At 43.3% G+C, this 27,912-nt stretch overlaps 2 protein-coding genes across 4 annotated transcripts in view; one reads left to right on the top strand and one right to left on the bottom strand.

The window, feature by feature from the left end:
- Positions 1–1,064: 1,064 nt before the first annotated feature.
- LOC135095961 (zinc finger protein 737-like) lies at positions 1,065–13,454 on the bottom strand. The gene is made up of 3 exons (XM_063997111.1): positions 12,139–13,454; positions 9,179–9,275; positions 1,065–8,517 (listed from the first exon to the last, which is right to left on the bottom strand). Exon 1 carries the CDS (start codon positions 13,452–13,454, stop codon positions 12,663–12,665), a length of 792 nt encoding a protein of 263 aa, XP_063853181.1. The 3' UTR covers positions 1,065–8,517; positions 9,179–9,275; positions 12,139–12,662.
- A 3,735-nt stretch (positions 13,455–17,189) lies between these two features.
- The window catches only part of LOC135096050 (zinc finger protein OZF-like), a 71,161-nt gene continuing 60,438 nt past the window's right edge, over positions 17,190–27,912 (top strand). Inside the window, exons 1-3 of one of the 3 annotated variants that reach the window (XM_063997266.1) lie at positions 17,190–17,258; positions 19,289–19,570; positions 19,674–19,785. In XM_063997266.1, the coding sequence (XP_063853336.1) occupies positions 19,508–19,570; positions 19,674–19,785 (175 nt within the window). In that variant the 5' untranslated portion in view covers positions 17,190–17,258; positions 19,289–19,507. Of the gene's footprint in view, positions 17,259–18,957; positions 19,571–19,673; positions 19,786–20,629; positions 21,737–27,912 lie in introns of those variants that run through there. The other 2 variants (XM_063997267.1, XR_010264564.1) reach the window with 2 other exon arrangements.

Genomic DNA, 27,912 nt, shown 5'->3' with positions numbered 1-27,912 from the left:
ACTTCACTGGTGCACACTCTGCCCTGTCCACCTCACTAGTGCAAGAGTCAACCAGCACCTTTACCCAGTCTAAACAAAGTACTGACACCCCCAACCTCTCTGTTTCACCCTAGGCTCACCCTGCCCACCCATCACCCTGCTGGCAGTCGACGAACACACCGAGTCGCCCTACAGCGCCCTCTACAGTGCACTGGGCCACCAGCTCCTGCTAGCAAGGGACCTACAGAACATTGTGTGGTTAAGACTCAGCCAGGCCACAGTGGGTCTCTCCCACCACAGTGTCTGGTATCAGTACGGCTTCCGGCGACCACAGGGGCCAGTGGAGACGAGACTGAGTGGGGCAGAGTTGAGAGAGTTTGCTGTGTTTGTGATTTCCAGGCTTGGTGTGGGTATAAACGCCACCACTGATGCTGTGAAGGGTGTTGATGGTGTTGGAGCGGAGAATCTATGGGGTGTGGGTGTTGATACTATAAAAGATATCCCAAAAAATTCTTTAGAAACCCGTGAAAATTACATAAGAAAACCTAGAAAATTATTTAGTAAGCCAAGGAAATACCCTAGAAAATGTAGATAATAGTTTAGACATCTGTGGAAATGGCCTACAAAGCACAAAAAATGCCCCAGGATCAGCAAACAAGCCCAAGAACACATTAGAAAATATCCTAGAACCAGCAGAAAATACCCCAGAAAACACACTGGAAAATACTCTAGGCTTCTCAAATGCCCCAGAACACACCCCAGGCTTAGCAAACCTCCCAGAACCCACCCCAACTAACACCCCAGCCAGTCAGCCGAGCCCCAGCACCCGCCAGTCACCCCCCCTAGCCGTCCTCCTCACCCAACGCACAACGCGACAAATATTCAGCGAAAAACAACTGGCGGAGATGATCCAACGCGAACTGAACAAGACCTATGGGGAAGGAGTCGTCAGAATCATGTCGCTGGAGGAAGATGGGCTGGACGAGGCAATTAGGGCTGTTAGCCAAGCCCGAGTGCTGGTAGGGATGCACGGGGCAGGCCTGGGGCTCAGAATGTTTATGTCCAGCGGTACCCTGCTGATTGAGATATGGCCGTTTGGTGTGGACCCGGCGTCTGCAAGGGTGTACAGGGCCACGTGTGGCCTGAGGGGCTTTGGGGTCACATACAGGGCGTGGGTCAAAGAGGATGTGGGTAACACGCGCACACACCCACACTACCCGCCACACTTTGGGGGTATTCAGCATCTACCTCAGGAAGAGAGAAGGCGTGTTGTGTCGTCGCTACGCGGAGACAAGCTGGTGAATGTGACGTGTTGCATGGACGTTGACTGGCTCTACAGGATCTACCAGGATACGGTGGTCAGGTTTCACGCACATGGCGACGCACACGGGCGTGCACATGAGGCTCACACGCTCACAGACACACATACAGGTGCACTTGAGGTTAACGCAGACAGAGACGCACATGAGGCTCACACGCGCACAAACACACACAGACGCACACGTACCAATGCACTTGAGATTAACGCACACAGAGACGCACACAGGGCCACACGTGAGGCTGACACACACACAGACGCACATAGAGACCCAGACGCACACACAGATGCACATGAGGGTGTTCTCAAGAGTGTTCCCTTCAGTGTGGTGTTGAGAGAGGGGCTGTCATCACTACACTCATCACCACAGTCACCACCATTACAGTCATCACCACAACCATTGCTTCAGTCATCCCTTGGGTCATCACACACACTAAATATATATAATCTGGCCACACCAAATAAGGAAAAATGTAATCTGGCCACACCAAATAGAGAAAAATGTAATCTGGCCACACCAAATAAGGAAAAATGTAATCTGGCCACACCAAATAAGGAAAAATGTAATCTGGCCACACCAAATAAGGAAAAATGTAATCTGGCCTCACCAAATAAGGAAAAATGTAATCTGGCCACACCAAATAAGGAAAAATGTAATCTGGCCACGCCAAATAAGGAAAAATGCAATCTGGCCACACCAAATAAGGAAAAATGTAATCTGACCCCACCAAATAAGGAATATATGTAATCTGGCCACACCAAATAAGGAATTTGTGTAATCTGGCCACACCAAATAAGGAAAAATGTAATCTGGCCACACCAAATAAGAAAAAATGTAATCTGGCCACACCAAATAAGGAAAAATGTAATCTGACCCCACCAAATAAGGAATATATGTAATCTGGCCACACCAAATAAGGAATTTGTGTAATCTGGCCACACCAAATAAGGAAAAATGTAATCTGGCCACACCAAATAAGGAAAAATGTAATCTGGCCACACCAAATAAGGAAAAATGTAATCTGATCACACCAAATAAGGAAAAAAATGCAATCTGGCCACACCAAATAAGGAAAAATGTAATCCGGCCACACCGAATAAGGAAAAATGTAATCTGGCCACACCAAATAAGGAAAAATGTAATCTGGCCACACCAAATAAGGAAAAATGTAATCTGATCACACCAAATAAGGAAAAAAAATGTAATCTGGCCACACCAAATAAGGAATTTGTGTAATCTGGCCAAACCAAATAAGGAAAAATGTAATTTGATAACACCAAATAAGGAAAAATGTAATCTGGCCACACCAAATAAAGAAAAATGTAATCTGATCACACCAAATAAGGAAAAAATGTAATCTGGCCACACCAAATAAGGAAAAATGTAATCTGGCCACACCAAATAAGGAAAAATGTAATCTGATCACACCAAATAAGGAAAAAAATGTAATCTGGCCACACCAAAGAAGGAAAAATGTAATCTGATCACACTAAATAAGGAAAAAATGTAATCTGGCCACACCAAATAAGGAAAAATGTAATCTGATCACACCAAATAAGGAAAAAAATGTAATCCGGCCACACCGAATAAGGAAAAATGTAATCTGGCCACACCAAATAAGGAAAAATGTAATCTGGCCACACCAAATAAGGAAAAATGTAATCTGATCACACCAAATAAGGAAAAAAATGTAATCTGGCCACACCAAATAAGGAATTTGTGTAATCTGGCTACACCAAATAAGGAAAAATGTAATCTGATCACACCAAATAAGGAAAAATGTAATCTGATCACACCAAATAAGGAAAAAAATGTAATCTGGCCACATCAAATAAGGAAAAATGTAATAGCAGTGTGCACCTGGGACAACATTTAGGTACAGAATATGAGAAACAGTTTAATGGATGTGTCTTTCCTCGTGGTGACCAGAGGAACCCTTGTCAACAGCAGTTCATCACCACAGCATTAAATAGTGATGGCAACAATGACTCCTTTTCACCTTCTAATTTGGCGATTCTGAGAGACTTCCCTTCATAACTGGCAACACACACCAGAGAGAGAGAGAGAGAGAGAGAGAGAGAGAGAGAGACGGGTGCAGAGGAAGAGGTGGTCAATGTTGGTGTGATATTATCGTTTCTATCTCGGGTTTCAGTTAGGTTTAGATTCATTCAGTTCACTAATTTCACAGCTGGTTCCTTCACTGTACAGATCACATGTTGAATAGCCGTCATATTTTGCGCAGAAATAAACAAATAAACGGTTTAATTGCGTCTGCTAATAAGTAGGCTACGGTAATCCCCCCAGAAAGCTTCTTATAAAATTTTCTACATGTAAAAAATATAAATAAATAAACTAACAAAACAATAAATAAAAATGCAATAAATAAAATGCATCTGAGGTTTGCTCTGAGTGACCACCTCAACACAATTTCCTCAAAAAATCTGGTCACCGCCTTTACACCTCCACAAACTGACACCTGCTGCAAATGTGACCCCCTCAGGACAACACAGCCTGCACACCACCAACACTCACACGCAGCACCACCGAGGCACGCACAGCACTCGCAGCACCACCGAGGCATGCACAGCACTCGCAGCACCACCGAGGCACGCACAGCACTCGCAGCACCAGGACAAGAGACAGGACGACGCGAAACACGAGGTGGAATGCTCAGGGGATCAAGTCGTGCTTCGAACTTTTGGCGCGTTTTTTGAACATACCTTCGCTTCACTGGGCCGATACTCCCCATTGCCCACGCCAAGCACGGGACCTGTACAACTCTTGCCTAAACATAAGACAGGGAAGCATCGAGGTGTGGGAACGGGCGTGGCTCCAGGGACTAATACGCACGCCACCTTGTTCTGAAACCCTTCTGCGCCCACCTCTGCTATATTCATCAGGCTCTAGTTGAAGTGACACGGGTTTTAAAGATGTTTTAGTTCTAGTGGCAGATTAAAAAATAGATATATGCATTGTTAACCGGAAAAAGCCAGGGTAATCATCTCTGGCCTTGGAAAATAGTGGAAAATAGCGTTTTTAAGGGAGTTTTTACAGTTCCAGAGATAGATTAACAAGATTTCTTCATTGTTAACAGGAGAAACACTCTTGAGAACCCGGCTAGTCATCTCTGTGGCCTTGGAAAACAGTTGGGATGAAAATGTAAAGGATTTTTAAGGTTTAAGGATTTTTTTTTCAGTTCCAGTGACAGATTAACAAGATTTCTACATTGTTAACAGGAGAAACACTGTTGAGAACCCGGCTAGGCATCTCTGTGGCCTTGGAAAACAGTCGTGTTGAGAGAGCTAAGCGTTTCTGAAAGCGGAAGTTTCCAGTGACTCGGTGCAGCGCAGGCAAGGCGTGTGCGCGCGGCCAAGCTTGTGTCAGAATGGTCACGCCACCTCTAGGGTTTTGTGGAAATAACCTCAACCTGATCATCTTAAGACAGCGACTGTTCATTTCTGGGCAAAAACTTTCTTTTATTCTGTAATCTACACAATGAAAGGATTAGCAATGGATTTAATGAACTGCATTAATCCAGACATAACGTAACCCTTGGATGAAAACGCTGATGTCATTACAAACCTCTTGAGTGCCCGAATAATGCTGAGGGGACGGGGAGACGAGGGATGTCAGAGTGGAGGCAGGAAGAGAGTGGATGGTGGTGGTGGTGCCGGGACTGTGTGGAGAGACGAGTGAAAGGGAAGTCAGCAGGAGCGAAGTAGACATTCGGGCAGGTATAGTTTTGCAGGACAGTCAGGACGTGTATCACTCAGCCACCTCTCTCTCTCCCCACTCCCGTCTCCCTCCCCCTGCCCCCATCCTGTTCTTATCTCCGCCCTCTCTCTCTCTCTCTCTCTCTCTCTCTCCGGTCCTGCAGAAACACCTAGCAATGGACGCCATAGCGACAGTCTCCACCATCGATTCGCCGCACCACATACACGGATGGGTCTGTCTGTGCAGATGGACGGCACAGCGGGAGGTGCAGTTTTCTCCCCTGGCACGGAACCACCAGAAGTGGGCTGGGTTGGGCGTCGGCTGCCGACTCACTCCAGTTCCACGTTCTGTGAGCTGCACGGCATCTTGGATGCTGTGTCCCCTCTGTCAGGGCAGCCTAAACGGGGTTATTATATGTGACTCACAGGCAGCCCTTCATGCCCTTACATCTTCGAACCCTGCCCCTCGTCACCTGGTGAACAGGATCTTGACAGGCCTGGCTCTGGCTCATGACTGGTCACTAGATATCAAGTTTGTGTGGATCCCTCACGTGTCTCACTGTCTCATGGTGACGCCGTGGATCGCCTGGCTAAAGCTGCATGAGGACTGCCTGCCCCTCACGCTGGCCCCAGCCCCTCCCTCCAGTGCCTCAAGTCCAGGATCCGAGCAGCTTCTCTACTCTCGACCAGCATCAGGACGGATGACCAGCGGGCGGCCAGCGTCACCATTCAGCACCATGATGCATTTCGTCATCATCGCTTTGAGCACCGCCGTCGGGGCCTGTGGGTCCGAAAACACAGTGTGGTGTCGGCGCGGCTGAGACTCTGCTACCGACCCCTGTGGCAGGTTGCGGGCTTGGCAGACGAGCTTCATTATACCTCCTGTCCCTGTGCCACTCTCCTGACTCCAGTAACCTGCAACACTACTGCTTGCACTGTCCTGCTGTGGGAGACCTGCTCCCACGTGGACAGCCTCTCCTTGACGTATGCCAATGCCTGCTGCAGGAAGACCACCTACCTGCTCGTCATGACCCGCCACCCACAGTTTGGCGGCTGTTAGCTCACCATAATTTTTTGCCTGCTAACTGCCCCCTTATGTATTTATGTTCTATGATGCCTTTTGAAGTTAAAATATCACAAGTTCTATCTTGTATTATCTACTTTCAAAGCCAGCTTCACTCTATTGTTAATTCGGTGCTATATTGTTTATTCGGTGCTATGCTTGTTATCTAGAGGGAAAAAAAATATCTTCACCGTACTTTGGCTTATTATCTACAAGGAAAAGTATCTACACTGTACAAATATTTATTCTGGAATGATATATAGCATAGAGAGAAAATGTAATTATTTTTTTCTTGTCTTCATATTGTAGCGATGAGCAGCACGTACAGTACATGGGCTAAACATGCTACATAGACGTCAGGAGCTTGTTTTGTCATCATCCGCCAACACAAGTAGTCTCGGTGACTGAAATGTTCTTTGATCGATGCCTCACATTATTTTCAATATACGAATCTTCGCATCAAGCCAGGATCTTTCAGTTCCTTGAGTACGACCTCCGATTTTAGAATCGCCGTAATATTGATGATGATTTACGGAAAAATGATGAAATTTGAGTTGGTTTAAATTAGAGTAAGCTGGCGAGTCATTGGAATGGATTACTGAGCCTTCAGCGACTTCTCTCTGAATGACTGGGTGAAGTGTCTCACGGTCTCTTCTTGGAACTTCGACGCTACAACATACATTCCACTCCTGCGTCAGGCTCTAACCAGACATTTTCTCTCCAAACCAGAACAAGTGTTTTCCTTGTTCTTGATGAGTACAACCTTTCTTGTTGTAGATCACAATATAAAGTGTACATTGCATACAAAAGATTCATAACACACAGATCGCAATATTAAGTGTAGATCACATACCAAAGATGATTCATGACAGGTAGTTAACAAGCCAAACCAGCACCGTTAATTCATGACAGGTAGTTAACAAGCCAAACTAGCACCGTTAATTCATGACAGGTAGTTAACAAGCCAAACCAGCACCGTTAATTCATGACAGGTAGTTAACAAGGCAAAGTAGCACCGTTAATTCATGACAGGTAGTTAACAAGCCAAAGTAGCACCGTTAATTCATGACAGGTAGTTAACAAGCCAAAGTAGCACCGTTAATTCATGACAGGTAGTTAACAAGCCAAACTAGCACCGTTAATTCATGACAGGTAGTTAACAAGCCAAACCAGCACCGTTAATTCATTTATGTCTGCTGTCACTCCCTTTGATACGCTGCCAGACCATAACCTGCTTGCCTTCATCAGGTCATTATCTGAATTATCAATTTATACTGTCAGGAGTAGTTTTGTATGGTGTTTTCTGTAGACTGGCGCAATAAATTAACAAACTCTCTCTCTCTCTCTCTCTCTCTCTCTCTCTCTCTCTCTCTGTGTACAAGATAATGAAGCCACGCACACATTACTCGTCTGTAGTGGCAGATAATTGGGTATTGTTGGGTCGTTGATGCAAACTATCATGATGGCAGTTGTACCCCGCCTGGCTGTGATGCGGTGCTTGTTGGGTGGTTAACGCTGTGACGGAGGGGCGCGTGGCCGTGGGTGTGAAGGCAAGTGCTGGGGAAAGAATGCTTCATCTGTGTCTACCAAGCCTGCACGCTGCCTGTCCAGGGGGTGGGAGGAAGGCAAGGAGGGAGGGAGGGGCAGGCTGGTGACTGAAGCAGAGAGGCGGGGTGGGTGCTGCGAGTCTGGCGAGGCAGAGGGAACCATCTTGTCACTCATGAACCTCGTAACACCTGAGCTCATCATTAGTATGACGAGTGTAATTGCTTATAAACCTTCAAATACCTGTGATAACTGATACGGCAGATGTAATTACTTAACCACAGTGTAAATTACATCTGTGGCGGCTAACCTGACAGGTGAAACCACTTAAAAGCTTCGTTAAACACATCCCCACTTCCCCTGACTAATACAGCACCACTCAACCACGTATATATCTTGCAATATCTCTGTGGTGACCAACATGACGGCTGTAATACCGACCATTGCCTACGCTGTTATGTTAACCTTGTAATGCAGCAGCTGGAACTACAACCAGTCTGAAATGCCTGTTGTGGCTAATGACAGACAGAACCACTTGGCAGCTTCGTTGTAGCCTTTGATTGGTCGGGAAATATTGCGAGTAAAACTACTTAACCCTTGTATAGCACACTTATTGACCTTGTAATAACCCTGTAGTGGCTGCCATGACAGGTACAACCACTTCACACCTCGTCTTGCCTCTGTAGCTAATACCACTAGTACTACTAATACCACTAAGATTTTGTAATACCCACTTATAACCCTTGTAAAACCTACTTATAAACTTTGAAACATCTCTGGAGTAACTCATGTGACAGGTAGACCCACTTTATCACTCAGAAACCTTGCAATACCAATGTGGTGACCAGTGCGCTGGGTTGGAGGAGCGGGAGGCGAGGCGCTGTGCACACGGCGGTGTCTGGGCGGGAAAAAGGTTTCATTATTGTCAGATGATGCCGCTAAAATTTCTGGAGATTTACTGCCACAATTTCTGGAGATTTATTGCCACAATTTCTGGAGATTTAAAAAATTCTGACAGTTGAGATTTTCATTGTTAGTATTTATTACAAGAATGAAATATTCTTATTGTAATTTGAAGTTACGCAGTGCAGTATTTATCAATTATGCAACTCTTAAAGGGACGTTAAAAACAATTATATGTATTGTTTGCAAGTGTACTTACATCTATATTTTTATACGTAGAGGAATTGCTAGTAAGGATTATGAAATAAGAGCAAGGGTTGGAGACAGTAGATTAGGACGCCTAGCATACGCAGATGACACAGTGTTAGAATAGCAGAGGAGTACGGGAGGGAGTGCAACATTAGATACAGTGACAGGAAATGTTAGGTGACAATATAACAGCACAGGAGGAAGCCAGTGAGTGCTGGGAAGCATTGTGCTAGAAGTAGTAGATAAATGTATATAATTGATAGAGTGAGTATGAGGAGAAAAGTAAGGGAAAATAAATGAAGGGGAAGCCAGGAGGATGACAAGCATGATCGATTAACAAGTATGCAATTAACAGAAGCGTGTGGAAAGGAATGGCTTACTGTTTGTACAGATCACAAATTACTTACCATTACCGGGAGGGAGATCTCATGAAGTTAGAGAGATCACGAACATTACAAGCAGGTGGAGTTTAGGGGTCCCAAACAGTACAGCAGTAGAGGCAATCTGAGGTGAGATGTGATGAAGCACATTCAGGGACAGGGTTGAGAAAGGAAAACTTAATTTACTTAGGAAGATAGAAGGACTCGGCGAGGAGAGATGGCTTGAAAAGATATTTAGAGCAGAGGGAACCTCATCTTGGAAAAAAAAAAAAAAAAAAGAAATGGAACAGTGGAAACGAAGAACACAAAGGAAGAACGGCAGAAGTTAGGCGACAGGATGGTGAGGAAGAAAATAGAGAATGGCAGAGTCAGATGGTAGTCAGGAATGCAGAGAAAGACCTGAGGCATGTAGGAGACTGGGGGAGTAGATTGCTAGTTAAAGCAAGGATAAGAACAGTAGAGGCTAAAGCCAGGAGAAGGGATGAGCAGGCTTGTCTTCTAATGCTACAGTTTAAGCCTGTATCTATTTTGTCTTTTATTTTTTTCTTCTTTTTTCTTTATTCTTCTCACTTTGGATTGCTTTTGTCTTTTGTTCAGGCAAGAGTTTGGAGGATCAGGTAAACAACAAGGGATTCAAAGATTTAGCTGTCTTCTAATGCTACAGTTTAAGCCAGTATCCGTTTTCTCATTTTCAGTTTGCTTTAATACTCTTCCTTCAACACAGCTGCCTTCTCACTCCCCTGTGACACCCCCCTCTCTCTCTCTCTCTTTTTATAACTCCCTTTCCTCTGCATTTACAAAAGCTGTATGACCATTGATGTTTGGCTCACTCGTCTCTTAATGGAAACTGTGCACAATTGCTTGAAAAACTTCAGTGTAAATGGAATGATTAAATGTCGAAAATATAAAGAGAGGAAAGAGATAAAAAAAAAAAAATGAAATTATTAATTGTCAAAATTATAAAGAGAGGAAAGAGATGAAAAATTAAGAAGTATTAAATGATTAATTTTTAAAAGTATAAAGAGGGAAAAGATGAACAGAACTTAAGAAAATAGAATAATTAATTGTCAAAAGTATAAAGAGAGAGGAAATGTGTAAACAGATCAAAAAAATGTTAATGAAAATAGTCAAGAGAGAGAGAGAGAGAGAGAATGTACACCACTAACATTTATATTAAGTATTTGTTGTAATGAGAAGGGACCAATACTGTAGTTTGCACTTTTGTTAGGTCAAGAGTGCTAATGAGGGAACCTTAACCTGCTACTGTACGTCTTGGTTATGAAATTGTTAAACTGTGTGTGTGTGTGTGTGTGTGTGTGTGTGTGTCAAAATAATTCACCAGTTTGTGTTGTTGTTCCTAGTAAACCAGTACTGTTTTGCTTTGTTTTGTTTTCCTAGTTCACCAGTTTTGTTTTTGTTCCTCCTTTTCTTTATGCATTTTGTTTCCCAGGCTTGTTCTTGTTTCTTGTCCTTGTTCTTGCCCTGGAGTGTGTTAGCATTACAGCACAAAGACTACAATGTAATGTGTTCTTGGCCAGTAAAGTGAGGAACTGACACAGATTGGTTCATAACTCCTGTGTGAAGAGAAAACAAGAGAAGAGAAGAAAGAAATGAACAGAGGAATGTGTGATTAACTGGTAACACTTGTATGAGGGAAAGAAGAGAAGACAAGAAAGAAATGGATTGAGGAATATGACACAAATTAATTGATAACACTTGTATGAAGAGAAGAGCAGAAAGAAATGAACAGAGAAATATGACAGACAGACTGATTGATAACACGTATGAAGAGAAGAGAAGAGGAGAAAGAAATGAACAGAGAAATATGACAGACAGACTGATTGATTGACAACCCCTGTATGAAGAGAAGAGAAGAGGAGAAAGAAATGACCCGAGAAATATGACAGACAGACAGACTGATTGACAACACTTGTATAAAGAGAAAAAAGAAATGAAAAGAGAAAAATGACAGAGACTGACCACTAGAAGACAGTGTTGTGTTAGGCATCAGAAGACTGTGTTATTAGTGTTGGTGTTCCTTTCCTCTTGAGACACCCTGTATAGACCTTGGTGGTGGTGTTCACCTGCAGAGGTGTCAGTGTTGGGACGGCAGCCAGTGGTGGTGCCCCAGCAAGCCTTACAAGCACAGCACACAAGCCACGGGGGAAGTGGTCAGGGATGAAACACTCGAGATTTACAGGCCAGAAAAGTGTTTGGTGAGAAGCAACATGCATTCACACAGGGAGGGTTAAGTGTGACCAACCTGCCTGTCCCTGGACCCCTTCCCTGCAACACAACACAGTCAGCAGCACCAGCAGCAGTGCAAGAATATATTTTGCAATTTCTTCCCAGTTCAAAGACTGGATGTGCCTGTGGAGCAAGTAAAGGTGTCTCAGTGATTGGTGATGAGGGAAAGGTGTACCAAGTGGCAGTCAAAGGGTTAGTGGCTGGCCAAACGTGCACGACTACACTCGCCCTTTGGACGCTTTGCATCTTTGTAACAGCCTTCAATGCTGCGCCACACTGCCGACTGAAATGCAAGCTGCCCAGAACTGGCCCAGGAGCACAAGAACACAAGGGTTGGCGCAGGAAGCCACCAGGCCAACACGTGCCAGTCCCTGTAGAGAGTGCCGTACATTTGTCTAATCTTTCAAACCTCCCTACTGACGCAGCACTAACAACCAGATTACTCAGTCACTTCCAGTCATCCACCACTATTTGAGAACCATTTCCTTCCTGTCTCTTTAAACATAACTTTTTTTCAAGCTTGAACCAATTATTTGTTGTATCCTGAGAATTTTTCTTATGTTACCCTTGCTATGGTCCCTGTACCACTTAAAGACCTCATCAGGTCCATCACATAGATGCACAAGAGTATATGCAGCAGAGTGCAGCAGAGTGAAAGTGCACAGCAGGGCACCCCAGGGCTCTGTGCTGGGTCCCCTGCTCTTCCTAATTGATATGAAAGACCCAACACGCATTCTTACACCACCACGCAAGACACTTGTGCTTGCCGAAGACTCCCCAGCGTCAGCACAACGGCTCAGGCACACCCAGTGCACACAAGAGAGCACCGACAGGCCGGCAGAGTGGTGAGGGATGCGGCCGCTCAGATCCAGCGAAGCAAGTGTGGGGCGATGCTTGTGGCTGCCACAACTTGGCGCAGCAAACACCAGACACAGGGAGCCGACACACCACCACTCAAAAAGGAAAAGAACGTGGCATGATGTTACACACACATTTATTGAAAGTCACACCTGCACTGCCAACAAAACAACTGCTGCGGCCACTGCTCCCTCACAGCACACCTGGGCATGGCCGCCACCGCCACCACCACCACACAAAACAATTGCTGGGGCCATTATTCCCTCACAGCACACACAGGCACGGTTGCCACCACTGCCGCCACTGCCACCACCACCATCACCACCACCACCATCACAGGCATGGGTGTGGTCCCACTCGTGCATACAACACACCTCAAAAGTGGACCCTCATATGCCTGGCAATATCAACCCCTTGTCTTGAAACACTTGCCACAAACATCACACTTGAACTCCCTCAAGCCAGTGTGTCTGAAGATGTGTTTATTGAGATGAGAAATGGTAGGAAATCTTTTGCCACGCTCATCACACTCATAGTTCTTAAGACCACTGTGTGTCAGGGTGTGTGTGGTGAGGGAAGACTTGTGGGTAAATTTCTTCCCACACTCATCACACTCATAATTCTTAACACCACTGTGTGTCAGGGTGTGTGTGGTGAGGGAAGACTTGTGGGTAAATTTCTTCCCACACTCATCACACTCATAATTCTTAACACCACTGTGTGTCAGGGTGTGTCTGGTGAGCTGAGACTTTGTGGTAAATTTCTTGCCACACTCACCACACTCATAATTTCTAACACCACGGTGTGTCAGGGTGTGGTAGTCAAGGCCTTGTCTGGATACAAAAGTTTTGTCACACTGCTGGCACTCAAACTTGCTCTCTCCTCTGTGGACAGAGCTGCCTGCCTCCAGGTGATTCTTGCCACCACACCTGTGCCTCCCCACACCTGAGGCTGGTTGCTGCTGCTGCTGCCGCTGTTGCCGCCGCCGCTGGCCGCTCATGCTGCTGCCCGGCCTCACAACCTCCACCGCAGCACCACTCCCGCCAGCACACGCCGCGTCCAGTCCTGCAGGGACACTCGGGGAGGCCAGAAAGCCGTCAGTGCCAGGCAGGGCGGCGGCCTGGATGCTGGCCTGGTCTGTGGAGCAGGGAAGAGTGGCGGCCATTACAAACTGTACCCACGTCTCAGAAAGAGCCATTTCTGCAAGCACTGACCAACGTGATGCCGTCTTTGTCACTTGTGGGACGGGTCAAGTCACAAACCCTTCAGTAACTGTCAACTACACACACACACACACACACACACACACACACACACACACACACACACACACACACACACAGACATACTCACAATAGGGGCAAGAATGGTACAGCCTCAGGAGTGAACCAGGGACATCTAAGCACAGAGCAGCACAGCGGTGCACAGGTCTCCCCTCTCTCTCACAGCAAGTGCCTGGAAGAGTGCATCACCTTGGGTCAGTGGTTCTTAACCCTTGGGTCACAGCCCAAAGTTGGGTCACTCACCCACACTTCACTGAGTCGTCAAAAACACGAACACATTTTTTCTCCGGTATACTTGTTCAAAATGTTATCAGAGTATTAATGCTGTGTACAGAATACTTACTGTTCAAAATGTTATCACAGTATTAACGCTGTGTACAGAATACTTACTGTTTAAAATGTTATCACAGTATTAACGCTGTGTACAGAATACTTACTGTTCAAAATGTTATCACACTATTAATGCTGTGTACAGAATACTTACTGTTGAAAATGTTATCACAGTATTAATGCTGTGCACAGAATACTTACTGTTCAAAATGTTATCACAGTATTAAAGCTGTGTACAGAATACTTACTGTTCAAAATGTTATCAGAGTATTAATGCTGTGTACAGAATACTTACTGTTCAAAATGTTATCACAGTATTAATGCTGTGTACAGAATACTTACTGTTCAAAATGTTATCACAGTATTAATGCTATGTACAGAATACCTAACTCATTAACATCTAAGGCTAACCAAATCATGCACACAGACAATTTAACTGAGGTGGAGAGAGAGAGAGAGAGAGAGAGAGAGAGAGAGAGAGAGAGAGAGAGAGAGAGAGAGAGAGAGAGAGAGAGAGAGAGAGAGAGAGAGAGAGAGAGAGAGAGAGAGAGAAAGTCACATTTATCCCTGGCCTTTCAACATAATTTGAATTTAAATGGAGTGTTTGTGGGAACTGTCATTCCAACAGCAAGGTTAGTGGTGATGGGAATTAATTAAATTAGAGGGTAACAATCCACCGCAACAAGTGGATCCAGCAACGAGGATCCGGGTGGAGCAGATTCACCACTCCGGAGAAAAGCGACATCATTCCGCTCAACCTCCACCTTACAGGCCTAACCAAACTAGCTAACTTAACCTAATTAAAATAGCTAACCTAACCTAATCAAACCTAACTTAAGCTAACCTAACCAAGACTAACTTAACCTAACCAAACTAACTTAACCAAACCTAACAACCTAAATAACCTAACCTGACTAAATTAAGCCAAATAAAACCTAACCAAACTAATTTAACCTAACTAAACTACCTAACCTAACCTAACCAAACGTAACTTAACCAAACCTAACCACACTAACCAAACTAACTTAACCTAACCTAACTAAAGTCACCTAACCTAACTGGCAAGGCAGAGAAATGAATAAGAAGTGGTCACCTTGTTTCTCTTCACAAAATGTGGCGGTGCGCTGGAAATAATGGCAGCAACAGACAGACTTCTTCCTCGCACTAACTCAAATATTTCAAATTGAGCGCTTCTCCCTCCTCAGGATGAAGTAAAGCGCTGTCATTGGCTAAATTAATCCCTCATGTTTTAATTGGCCAGCAGCTGCATTCTCAAAGGAACCAATCACCGTGAACAATTTCACGCTTGCCAACAGATGTGACATACACACGCACGAACGAACACCCCCTCACCAGGGTAGACCAGTGCCCTTCTCTGATAAGAAGGGTAAGGAAAGCCACGTTAATACTGGGGAAACAGTAAAATACCGTAAGGTTTGGCGCACCTGCAGATCCGCGCTGCCCTTACATTCATCTGAAATAACCTCTACCTGTCTATTCATATGTCAAGAAAGGGTAGCCATCCAGGTGAGTCAAGCAGGTGAGTGAGTCCAAACATCTCCCGTCTTTTCCTCTTTCTGCAACTTCCTCCGTCCGTGGGGAAATAAGAAAAGTTTGTTGTCCCGTCCCCCCCCCCTCCCCTAGAGTACTTATCAGCCAGCCTTCTGCCAGTGACCCTTTATATGTCAGATGTAAACTTGAACACGGCTAGTGAAGGTTAGGCTGAGGCAGGAGCAGATATTCTACACATTAACCAAAATCCAAACACACCAGATCCCCGAAGTTCTCCCTAAACACACCGCTCCCTCCCCTTCTGTTTCTTGTGCTGGTAACAGCGTCCATTCTTGCCATTTTAAGGCGATTTTTGGCCAGACACACTCACCTGAACTTCTTTTCCCTCACTTCTTCTAGTAATTTTGGTGTGGGCGCCGCGTTCATGTGAATTTTGGTGTTTTTTGGTCAATGTTTACACGTGCTACTTGAAACCTTCCTTCGGGACGCCATGAGATCAATGTTGCCAACCTCTACAGACTTCTCCGCCCCACACACGTACTGAAATTACCCTACATTTGCCTTCATTACCCTACGACTGAGGATGAAAAAAACAAATTGTCATAATACTGGCAGGTATTTATTTATATGATGACCGTATGGTATATAACAATTATGACAAAAGTAATTTCATGACCAATTTTGACTCATACCAGAAACAGAAGAAACCACTTTCACATTTCCTTAAGGTTATAGAAATCAACACATAAAAATGATTCAATGACTGTTTTTAACCCATACCAGACACCAAAGAAACTACTTATTCCTTTTCTTAACAAAACAAAAGGGTTTTATTGAGATCTACATATCTTTGAATGCATACATCGATGCATTGTAGTGTTCAGCACTAATTGGCTTATTTCTGCAATCTTCATTCTTTGCTACCATGCTTGATTTTGTTACTAGAATAGCATTCAGTAGTTCTGGCCCCATTTTATTTCTTTTCTTCGTTTTAGTGTCAGTGAGTATTGAAAAAATTCCCTCAGTCTCAGCATTAGAGTGAGGTAAGATTAGAATCAACTTAGCCAAACATACCAAATTTTTAAACACTGATTCCTCATCTACATCCTTCACACCAGACAAGAAAACCCAAAACTCAGCATCTGTTTTCTTCTTCAGCTCTGTTATTTCTTCTTCATTAAAATAAACTGGTAATTTTCTCCATTCTTCATCAACATCATTATTTTGATCTAATAAATGACTATATTTCTGTTTGAGGAGACTAAGAGAGGGAAGCCTACGTCTACTTTGCAAATCTAGTGCTACTGATGGTTGAACAAATTCTACTTCATGAAAGAAAGGGTCATCTAGTGGCAACCTTTTTTTTATCTCCTCTAGAGCTGACTTATAAAAAGACAAACATCTGGTTCTGAAATCAGTTACATGATCAACTTTAAGGTTTTCTTGTTTGAGTATATCTTCACACTTTATTTCTAGGAAGACTTCAGATACTGGGAGGAGATAATCCAAATTCAGAGGCTCCCGGGCATTACATATCTCCCAGCCATTACATAACTATGGGAAGAGACAATTAAAAAAAGTATATTTTCTTAGTATAATTCCTATTCATTTACATAATATACCTTTTTCTGCAAAATACCTACCACGCATATCAAAAAGTTCTAATTACCCTACGTTTTGCTCAGATTCTGTAAAATTCCCCTACCGCCCTACAGACCAGATTTGAGGCTAAATTACCCTACGAGTAGGGTAATTACCCTACGGTTGGCAACACTGGTGTGCCTTGTCCTGGCGTTCAGTGTGACTTATTTGAGGCCCCGCTGGTTTTGTTTCTCGACCCGTGCCCTTGTGGATAACACGCCCGCCCGGAGTGAAGGGTGGGCGCAACAATATCATCAGTGTTTATCGTGAATGCTGCATCCACGTGTTGTCTTGACTGATATGCTATTGTTCATTCATTATTATCTATATTAATTCATTTATTCTCATAATACTTCTTGAGTGTATTTACATATTCTTCTTTTATATTATTATTATTATTATTATTATTGTAAAACTGCAGGGTTGGACCTCCTCTCTATTCATTAAAAACACATTGCAACGTGATAGAGTACTTATTATAGAACATGTCTATGATGTTTTCAATGTGGGGAAGGCTTTTCTAAGGCCGTAGTAATTAAATTAATAGCGCGCCGCCTCCACAAACTAAGTCCATAATCATCCCAAGGATATGTTAGGTTAGTAACCTTAGTGGGGGGTCCAGGGGGGGCGCAGCCCCCCGGGTTAGGTTAGGTTAATGTTAGGTTAGTAACCTAACCTAACCTAACCTAACCTGGGTTAGGTTAGGTTAAGGTTAGGTGAGTAACCTAACCTAACCTAACCTAACCGGAGGGGCTGCGCCCCGCTCTGGACTCCCCCCCTAAGGTTACTAATCTAACCTAACTTATATCCTTGAGATGATTATGGACTTAGTTTGTGGAGGCGGCGCGCTATTAATTTAATTACTACGGCCTTACAAAAGCCTTCCCCACATTGAAAACATCACAGACATGTTCTATAGTAAGTACTCTATCACGTTGCAATGTGTTTTTAATGAATAGAGAGGAGGTCCAACCCTGCAGTTTTACCATTATTATTATTATTCCATATTTCATGTATATAATTTCTTTCTTTGTTATAAATGTTCATCCAAAATTCTTTAATCTTCGTAGGACACTGATGTATTTTATCTTGTACTCCTTTTTCATCATATAGAATAATCTCTCTTTTCTTCTCTTTACTTTTACCGCTAAACTGGTTCATGTGCTGCCAGATTTCTGTTATTTTTTTGTCTTTATTTCTCGTTATTTTTCTTTTTTCTCCATTTCTATTTTCTTCATTTTACTTTTTACGCTTTTTTTTTACTTGTAGTGTAGTTCCTTACATTTTCCTTTGAATCTCGTAGTTTCCGGTTGAATTCTTTTTTATTTGTTCTTATTTCTTCATTAAACTAAATTGGTTTTATTCTGCCATCTTCCTCATTTAGTGTTGCATTCTCTATTTTCTTTTTTATGGTCATTTTCATTGTTTTATCTGCTGTTTTTTTTTTTTTATTTGTAAGTCTGACATTGTGCATTGGTATTCAGCTTTTTTTCAAATTGTTTTATTCACTCTCCTTTGTAGTGCGTTCGTCTGTTTTCAAGTAATGTGTTTCTTTGTACTTTGACTCTCCTTGGGTTCCCTGCAATTTTCCATGATAACTAAAATTCACAGTTATTAGTGTATAATGTGATAGATCACACTCATCACCATTTACATCTATTCAGCACTAATACTGAAAGGTAACATTCCATCTTATTTACTGTTTCTCAGTCGTGGGAGCTTTGGTACATATTGCATTTTTTTCGGGGTCAGTGTTGGGAAATGTTAAGTTTGCCAGTGGTCAGCCAACACCTGAGCAAACACAAAGCCTTCCCGCGTCACGGGGCACCTAGCAGGGATCATATTTCTGGGCTTTTATCTCCAGATTGGGATTTTTTTTTTCATGTATTTAATAACAATCTGGGGATTTTGATCTTTTTAGGAGATATTCTTGGAAATTCTGGTCGCCTTTAGGGATCTACAGCTGTTATTACCTAACACCTAAAATGATTTCTTGGCGTTTAGTAAGTGGCAGTGCGCAGGCCACCACCAGCTACCTGAGTCAACAACATTGAAGTCTGAGGCAATCCTGTGCAGCGATCAGGATCAGCGGCTGCGCAAGACGGGAAAAGAGTGGATGGTGTTGTTGCTGGGACTGTGTAGAGAGGCGAATGAAAGGATGATTGAGGCGGTGAAAGAGTTTCTGGAGAGAATGTGGCGTGCCAGGTGTATGAACAATTAGGATAGAGGATGCTGTTCGTTTCTCTTTTATTTTCCCTTTCTACAGGAGTTGCCGATCCAAAGGCCTGGCTCAGGAGTGATCCTGTGCCATCTGTACCATCAAGATCAAGATCAGAAAAGAGCTTGGCCTCAGCTGAGTTAGCCAGTTGTCAGTTTGTTTACATCCAAAGAAGAGGGAGATGGCAGACACACAGTGGTCTTCTAGGAAAGCCTCAGGAACACACTGGTGGTCGAGTGCCACAAAATAAGAAAGCAGAGCCAAGAAATGCGTGAAGGAAGGCAGGAGAGTGACCGAAGAGGCGACTCAGAGCGTGCAGTAACTCAGGAAGTAAGCCAGCCAGACTGTAGAGGCAGCACGTCTGCTTACCTAGTGCAGCTTGTTTCACTGTTTTCAAGTGGTTATTGAGGCACTGCTCTCCTCCACTCACCAGCACCAGCAGACCTCCTGCCTGGCTGCCACCACCGCGGCCAGCCCCCAGACGCCCCACCACGCCAGCAGGGGCCTCTCCGGCACGGGACAGTCTGATCGGCTGACCGTCACTGGTAAATATTTTAACTACCCACCACAACAGCGGACACACTATTTATTTGTTTACTGTCATTATTTTTTTCCTTGTAGAAATTTTGGTGTTTTTAATTAATCTCAGCCATTTTTGTTGCAATTTTGTTCTTATCGTTGCTCCTCGAACCCCCCGCAGACACTGATGGTTGGCAATGAAATGAACAGCGGTCAACACAAAACGTGCCCAAATCAAGCATATTAAAAAAAAAAAAAAAACATTAAAAAGAGTAGTAGTAGTAGTATTAGAATTATTGTTATTCTCATTATTATTATTATTACCGTCACAAAAACTATCAGTTTAAAGAGCAACCAATGAACTGAAAGTATGGAACTAGCTGAAATGAGAGAGAGAGAGAGAGAGAGAGAGAGAGAGAGAGTGAGTGTGTGTGTGTGTTGGGGCGGCTCGATCTGCTACCATTGACAAGGATGCACTCTGATCACTGGCAGGGGTGTTGCCGTGGTCTTCCACCACGACACTCTTAGGTGTTAACATACCTAACCTAACCTAATGGGGGCCACTGCCCCATAGGAGTGGCACTTAATTTGTGAGGGACAGTGGTCAGGGAGCCAGGAGGCTGGAGGGAGTGCAGGCCTGGCCTAATGTTGCAAGGAAGGGGCAGGAAGCAGGGTGTGTGTTGCAGGCAATGGCAGTGTGTAGCCTAGTGTTGCAAGGAAGGGGCAGGAAGCAGGGTGTGTGTTGCAGGCAGGGGCAGTGTGTAGCCTAGTGTTGCAAGGAAGGGTCAGGAAGCAGGGTGTGTTGCAGGCAGGGGCAGTGTGTTAAGCAGCCCTTGGCCCAGTGTGTGCTGACTGTCGCTGTTGTTCCAGGTGCCAGGCAGAGTCCAGGCTGCACGCCCTGCTCGTCGCCAACCAATCTTGTTGTGTCCATGGCGTGTGCTGGTGGGAGTGGTGCTGTGGTGGAGGTCGTGAGGCCGGGCAGCAGCATGAGTGGCCAGCAGCAGCAGCAGCAGCAGCAGCCAGCCTCAGGTGTGGAGAGGCGCAGGCATGGTGGCAAGAATCACCTGGAGGCAAGCAGCTCTGTCCACAGAGGAGAGAGCAAGTTTGAGTGCCAGCAGTGTGACAAAACTTTTGTATCCAGACAAGGCCTTGACTACCACACCCTGACACACAGTGGTGTTAGAAAATATGAGTGTGGCGAGTGTGGGAGGAAGTTTTCCCTCACCTCACACACTGTGATACACAGTGGTGCTAGAAATTATGAGTGTAATGAGTGTGGCAAGAAATTTATCAGTAAGTCTAACCTCACCAGACACAGCCTGACACACAGTGGTGTTAGAAACTATGAGTGTGATGAGTGTGGCAGGAAATTTACCAGAAAGTCTATCCTCACCAGACACACCATGACACACAGTGGTGTTAGAAATTATGAGTGTGCTGAGTGTGGGAAGAAATTTACCAGAAAGTCTCACCTCACCACACACACCCTGATACACAGTGGTGTTAGAAATTATGAGTGTTATGAATGTGGGAGGAAATTTATTTCAAAATCTGACCTCACTGCACACATCCTGACACACAGTGGTATTAGAAATTATGAGTGTGACAAGTGTGGCAGGAAGTTTACCAGAAAGTCTCACCTCACCAGACACACCGTGACACACAATGGTGTTAGAAATTATGAGTGTGATGAGTGTGGCAAAAGATTTGGCACCACATATCATCTCAATCAACACGTCTTCAGACACACTGGTTTGAGAGAGTTTAAGTGTGATGTTTGTGGCAAGTGTTTCAAGACAAAGGGTGATATTGCCCACCACATGAGGATCCACTTCTGAGGTGGTGTGTTGTGTGTGGATGTGTGGGGCCACACCCATGCCTGTGGTGGTGGCGGTGGTGGTGGTGTGAGGGAGTAACAGCCCCAGCAGTTGTTTTGTTGGCAGTGCAGGTGTGACCTTCAATAAATGTGTGTGTATAACATAACGCCAAGTTCTTTTCCGTTTTGAGTGGTGGTGTGTGAGTTCCCTGTGTTTGGTGTTTGATGCACAGTCGTGGTGGCCACAAGCACCGCCCCCAACACTTGCTTCACTGTATCTGAGCAGCCGCGTCCCTCACCACCCTGCCAACCTGTCTTGCGTGCACTGGGTGTGCCTGAGCCGTCGTGCAGACGCTGGGGCACGGCCGTGGCAGTCTTCGGCAAGCACGGGCGTCTGGCGTGGTGGTGTAAGAATACGCGTCATGTCTTCTGTATCAGTTAGGAAGAGCAGGGGACCCAGCACAGAGCCCTGGGGCCCCATGCTGTGCATCTTCACTCTGCTGGACGCTGCTGCATGTACTATTGTGCCTCTACATGCAGCACCTGCTGGCGGTGTTTCAGTGGTACAAGGACTGTGGCAAGGGTGACACAGGCAGAATTCTCAGGATACAAAAAGACATGTTATCAATGTCTGTCGTATTTCTCTATTCATTCCTTTGTTCTCTTTTCTGCATACTAATGTTATCAATCTCATATTTCTTTATTCACTTGTTTCTTCTCTTCTCTCTATACAAGTGTTATCAGTCAATCGGCCTCAGTTCTTTATTTTACTTTACTGGCCAAGAACACATTACGTTGTACAGTCTTGGCGTTATAATGTTAACACTTACGGAAGAAGAAAAAAATAAACAAAATAAAATAAATACATTATATATATATATATATATATATATATATATATATATATATATATATATATATATATATATATATATATATATATATATATATATATATATATATACATATATATTACAGTAGCCGGAGAAATTAAATGCATAAAAAAAAAATGAAAAAAAAATTAGGAAAGAAGTAAACAAAAAAAACTAGCGAATTAATTTGACAGTATAAAAGCCCTGACACACACACACACACACACACACACACAAAAGTTCAGCATTTTCATCACCCTGGCACACAGTAGCAGGTTGTCTCATTGGCACTGAACTAACAGGGATGCAAACTACAGTATTGCTCCCTTCTCAGTACAACAATTACTTAATACAAGTGGTGTACAACATTCTCTCTCTCTCTCTCTCTCTCTCTCTCTCTCTCTCTCTCTCTCTCTCTCTCTCTCTCTCTCTCTCTCTCTCTCTCTCTCTCTCTCTCTCTCTCTCAAAAATGTTATGTGGATAGTGAAACTTTTTTTTATTTTTTATTTATTTATTTTTTGGGTTCTTTGTACTGCTATCAGAGTCTATTCTAAAGTTACTCTCTCTCTCTCTCTCTCTCTCTCTCTCTCTCTCTCTCTCTCTCTCTCTCTCTCTCTCTCTCTCTCTCTCTCTCTCTCTCTCTCTCTCTCTCTCTCTCTCTCTCTCTCTCTCTCTCTCTCTCTCCCTCTCTCTCTCTCTCTCTCTCTCTCTCTCTCTCTCTCTCTCTCTCTCTCTCTCAAAAAAGTTATGTGGATTGTGAAACAACTTTTTTATTTCTTATTTATTTATTTATATATGTTTTGGGGGTTGGTCTTTGTACTACTATCAGAGTCTATTCTAAAGTTACTGTCACCCTCTCTCTCTCTCTCTCTCTCTCTCTCTCTCTCTCTCTCTCTCTCTCTCTCTCTCTCTCTCTCTCTCTCTCTCTCTCTCTCTCTCTCTCTCTCTCTCTCTCTCTCTCTCTCTCTCTCATTTTTTCATGCATTAATTTATATTTCTTACACATTATTTATTATTATCACTTGCTTTCTCTCTGTAAATTCTCGGCAATTAATCATTCCACTTCTTATTTTTTCTTCATTTGTTTGTCTTTTTTCTTCTTTTCTGGCACCATTTTCATTTTTTTTTTTTTATCTGTTTATCTTACCCTTTGTTTTTTCTCTTTTCTGGCAATATTTTCATTATTTATCTTTTTTCATCTGTTTATCTTGCCTTTTCTTTCTCTCTTTCTTTGGGTCAATATTTTCATTATTTCATTTTTTATTTTCATTTATCTTGGCTTCTCTTTTCTGTTAATATTTCCATTAACTTTTTTTTCATCAATTTACACGTTTCCCTTTTTGTGCTTTTAATATTTTTTTTTTCCCCATTTCTTCTTTTCCCACTCTTTATACTTTTGACAATTAATTCTCACCTTCTTTTTTTCTTTTCACCTTTTCCTCTCTTCATACTGTCGACAATTAATCTTTTCATTGACACTCCAGTTTTTCCGGCAATTGTGCACAGTTTCCGTTGAGAGGTGAGTGAGCCAGACACCAGTGGTCACACAGCTCTTGTAAGTGTAGAGGAAAGGGAGCTATGAAGAGAGAGGGGTGGATGTCGCAGGGGAGGGAGAAGGCAGGTGTGTTGAAGGAAGAGTATTAAAGCAAATTGAAAATGACAAAATACAGACTGGCTTGAACTGTAACATTACAAGACAAGGTAAATCTTTGAATCCCTTGTTGTTTATCTCATCCTCCAGACTCTTGCTGCTCCCTAAACATAACAAAAAAGTAATCCTAATGAGAATAGTAAATTAAAAGAATGATCAATTGTGTAAACTGGAAGACAAGCCAAATAATTACTTGAATCAACTTGTTTATCAAATCTTACAAACTCTGCTTTTCCTTCCTTGTGCACTAATTAAACTGTCAACTAAAGGATTAAATTAACTCTCTCTCTCTTTCTCTCTCTCTCTCTCTCAAAAATGTTATGCAGAGTGAAACATTTTTTCTTTATTTTTTTCATTGTTCTTTGTACTATCAAAGTGTCTATTCTTAAAAGTCAGTCAAGCATTCTCCTCTCCCACCCTCATCTTCACAATTTATAAACACCAAGTCGTCTTTCTTTGTACATCGAGACGACAAAATCATCGCCTCTCTTCTCTTTGTACCTCCCTTCGTTGCTACATTCATTCGCTCATTCATTAATTTTCAAACACCAATTTCTTCCTTTGTACTTCTTGTACTGTGTTGAGGCAGCTGACGTGTCCCTAAGGCACGCTGGTACATGTAAACAAATTGCTATGGAATGAAATGGTTTTGTACAGTGAAGTTCATAAGTCCTGAACACTGCTATCATTCCCTACTACTCAGACGGGTTTATGGATGGGGATGATAGGTGGAAATAGGTAGGTATATTTCATACAGGGACTGCCACGTGTAAGTCCGGTCGCTTCATGCAGCTTCCCTTATTTCTTATGTTCTTATGTACTACTGTGCTTGTCTCCTGTCACAGTCTTTAGGGCCATAGTCTGCAACACTTCAGCACTGCACCTCCACTACTTTCCAAAGGGTCTAGTTGAAGTGACACATGTTTTCAAGGTGTTTTTACAGTTCTAGTGACAGATTCACATTTCTACATTATTAACAGGTGAAACACTCTTGAGAACCTGGCTAATCTCTGTGGCCTTGGAAAACAGTCATAATGAGAGCAGAGCATTACAGAATATTGGCCTTGTGCTATGATCTCTTGGAAATCTGAGCTGTTGGGGGCTAGAGGCTGTCACAGGAGTTAAAACTGTTAGCAAATTATGAGACACAACACCGAAGAAACACAGAAGACATGGTGAAGCTGAGAACACGAACACTGGTGGAGATGTGGCAGTGTGGCAGAGGTAGAAAGATGCTGGATGTGGAATGCTGAGGTGTGCTGCCCCAAGGAGATTCTGGTTTGTGTGTGATGGTGAGTGACTTGATGATGATGATGATGATGATGAAGAGTGTGTGTATTTTGAAGGGCATCTGTGTTGTGCAGGTGTGGAGAGTTGAGCCACACCTGCCAGGCTGGGGTTTGTACTGGTGGAATGTGGGAAGTGTGTAGTGCTGGGAAATTAATTATGTATATTTCTACTTTTTTCCTAGGCTAAGGCCCATGTAATGTGCGAGGATGACCAGAATCTCAGTACCATGTGACTAACCCCCCCCCTTCCCCTCCTCTCCTCAGTGTCCTTTTGTCCTTGCTTTCCCCCCCCCCCCTCTCAGCGTCACTGTGTTGACCACTTCTATAACAAATTTACCCCGTGAATAAACGTAATTTCTCTTGCTTGGCCAGGTTATAGAGGCGAATTTTTCACCTAATCCCAGAGAATGGGGAGCCCTTAATACGATAAAATTAATTCTATAATGGTAAGGTCTTAAACCAGCTCAAACAAATCCCAGATAATTACGCCGCGCCAATGAGGTTGACGAATCTGATAAGTCTTCTTTGCTTCGCCGTCCTGTTACCCCTGTTGCTACGCAAGCCGGGAAGAGATACCAGACTTTGACTAATTCCCCAATTGATTTCAAAAGTCCATTGAATTAAACTTCTTAAAGTAACAACTATAAAGTAAACAGTAACTTAATTATTCATATTTTTCATCCCTGAACTCACAACCTAGTCGCCCCCCCCACTAAAAACAAAATTATAACTCTTAATAAATTTCCCCATTGGAAACCTTTATCCTTAGTTTCCCGCCGATTTCCTCACAAGCAAAGCCAGTCTCTCTCGGATTCTCCTCAGACCCTCTCGGATTCTCCTCAGATATTCCTGTTGATAAACTGTTTCTGAGTGGATAGATATTCGCATTTTTTTGTTCTTTTTTTTGTTGGTTTTCTCCACGGGACTAGTGAAACCACCTGGTTCGAGATCACCGTGTGAGACTGTCCTCAGGTCTATACATACTTTTTTGGGTATATATTTGTTATTTATTTATTTATTCTCTGGTCTCCCCCACAACTCAGTAGTCGCGAAAATATCTCCATCGTAGTTTTTATGTAATTGAAGAATACGCTACCATTTATTTTGTATTTCTGAATTATGTAACTGAAGAGTACGCTACCATTTATTTTGTATTTCTGAATTATGTAACTGAAGAGTACGCTACCATTTATTTTGTATTTCTGAATTCCTTTCTTATTATTATTATTTTTTTTCGGATTATTCCATTATCAATTAAAAATCTATAAAGTGTCAATATTTGTATTTCTTTTAAACCAGTGATAGGATTTGTTCATTATCGTCTGCCACAAGGGAACATCACACCCCTTAGAGGGCACTAAACTGGTGAGCAGCGGTGGGATTTATTTCGCGACTGACCGAAAGAGGTGGAGACTGGAAATAAGTGTAAATGTTGAAGGTGACACTTGTAGGGCATAGCCAGATTCCCCGGCATCTAGAGGTAACAAATGTGCAAATTAGGATATTCAGAGCCCCTGGAGCAAAGGCTAGGACTTTCTTTGAGGATGATCGGTTAAATCGAGTACTCGAGTGGCAACATGACTTGACCATCTTGTGGATAGGCAGCAACGACATAGAAACATCTACCAATCCCGCTAGGATTTTCTCCGATGTTAAGAACATCATCAAAGAAATCACTGCCAAATGCCAATCACTAGTGCATGTCTGCCAAATTGAACCCAGGACCAACCCTAGGGGAATATCAGTGGAGAAATATAAGAAATTCCAAGTAGGAATCAATAATAGAGTAAAGAGAGCCCTGAAGACCCCAAACGTTCATTTTAATAATATTCAATTTGTACAAGAACTGAGCGAGGATGGTGTTCACTGGGACGAGAGAGGCCAAGCTCAAGTAATCAGTAAGATCAAAAGAGTTATTGAAGGTCACAGTAGCAATAGAGAGGCAGTGGAGTAGAACACATTGTCCTGGAAGAAGAAAACCTGAGCGCATACTGTGTATCGCAGGTCACCTAACAATCACCCTGAGAGATTGTGTTCTACACCCAGTACGTTAAACTTCCATGTGAGCAAAGATGACTGATAATGTTCGCCTCCCAAGGGGTGGATTAGACCCGTGGCAGGACTTAATGGATCATAACACCAGAGAGAGCCTGGGAGCAGTTAAACATGAAAGTAAAGGGAAAGACTTGAACACTTTAGAACAGGAAGTAGAGGAACTAAAGCAAATCTTAAATCAACAAAATCAGGTAATTGGGCGCTTGGCTAACATCCCTAATTTACACAGAGCACCTAGCACTCCCACCAAACCCCGAGATATCCCAATTCTTGAACTCCACCACCTACAAGGTCTTGACTCAACTACCCAATTGCAAATTTTCATTGAACTGGTGGAGCAAAGTAGCAATGAGGACACCCGCAAAGTGCAAATTGCAAAGAGTAGGGTCAGCAGCGAGCTCGCGGCTCTCATACATAACCATCAAACCTTACATCATTGTCACACCTGGAATAGTATTAAACAATTGCTT

Source organism: Scylla paramamosain, unplaced genomic scaffold, assembly GCF_035594125.1.
Source record: "Scylla paramamosain isolate STU-SP2022 unplaced genomic scaffold, ASM3559412v1 Contig2, whole genome shotgun sequence".
NCBI lineage: Eukaryota > Metazoa > Arthropoda > Malacostraca > Decapoda > Portunidae > Scylla > Scylla paramamosain.
This window is presented reverse-complemented; position numbering and strand designations above follow the sequence as displayed.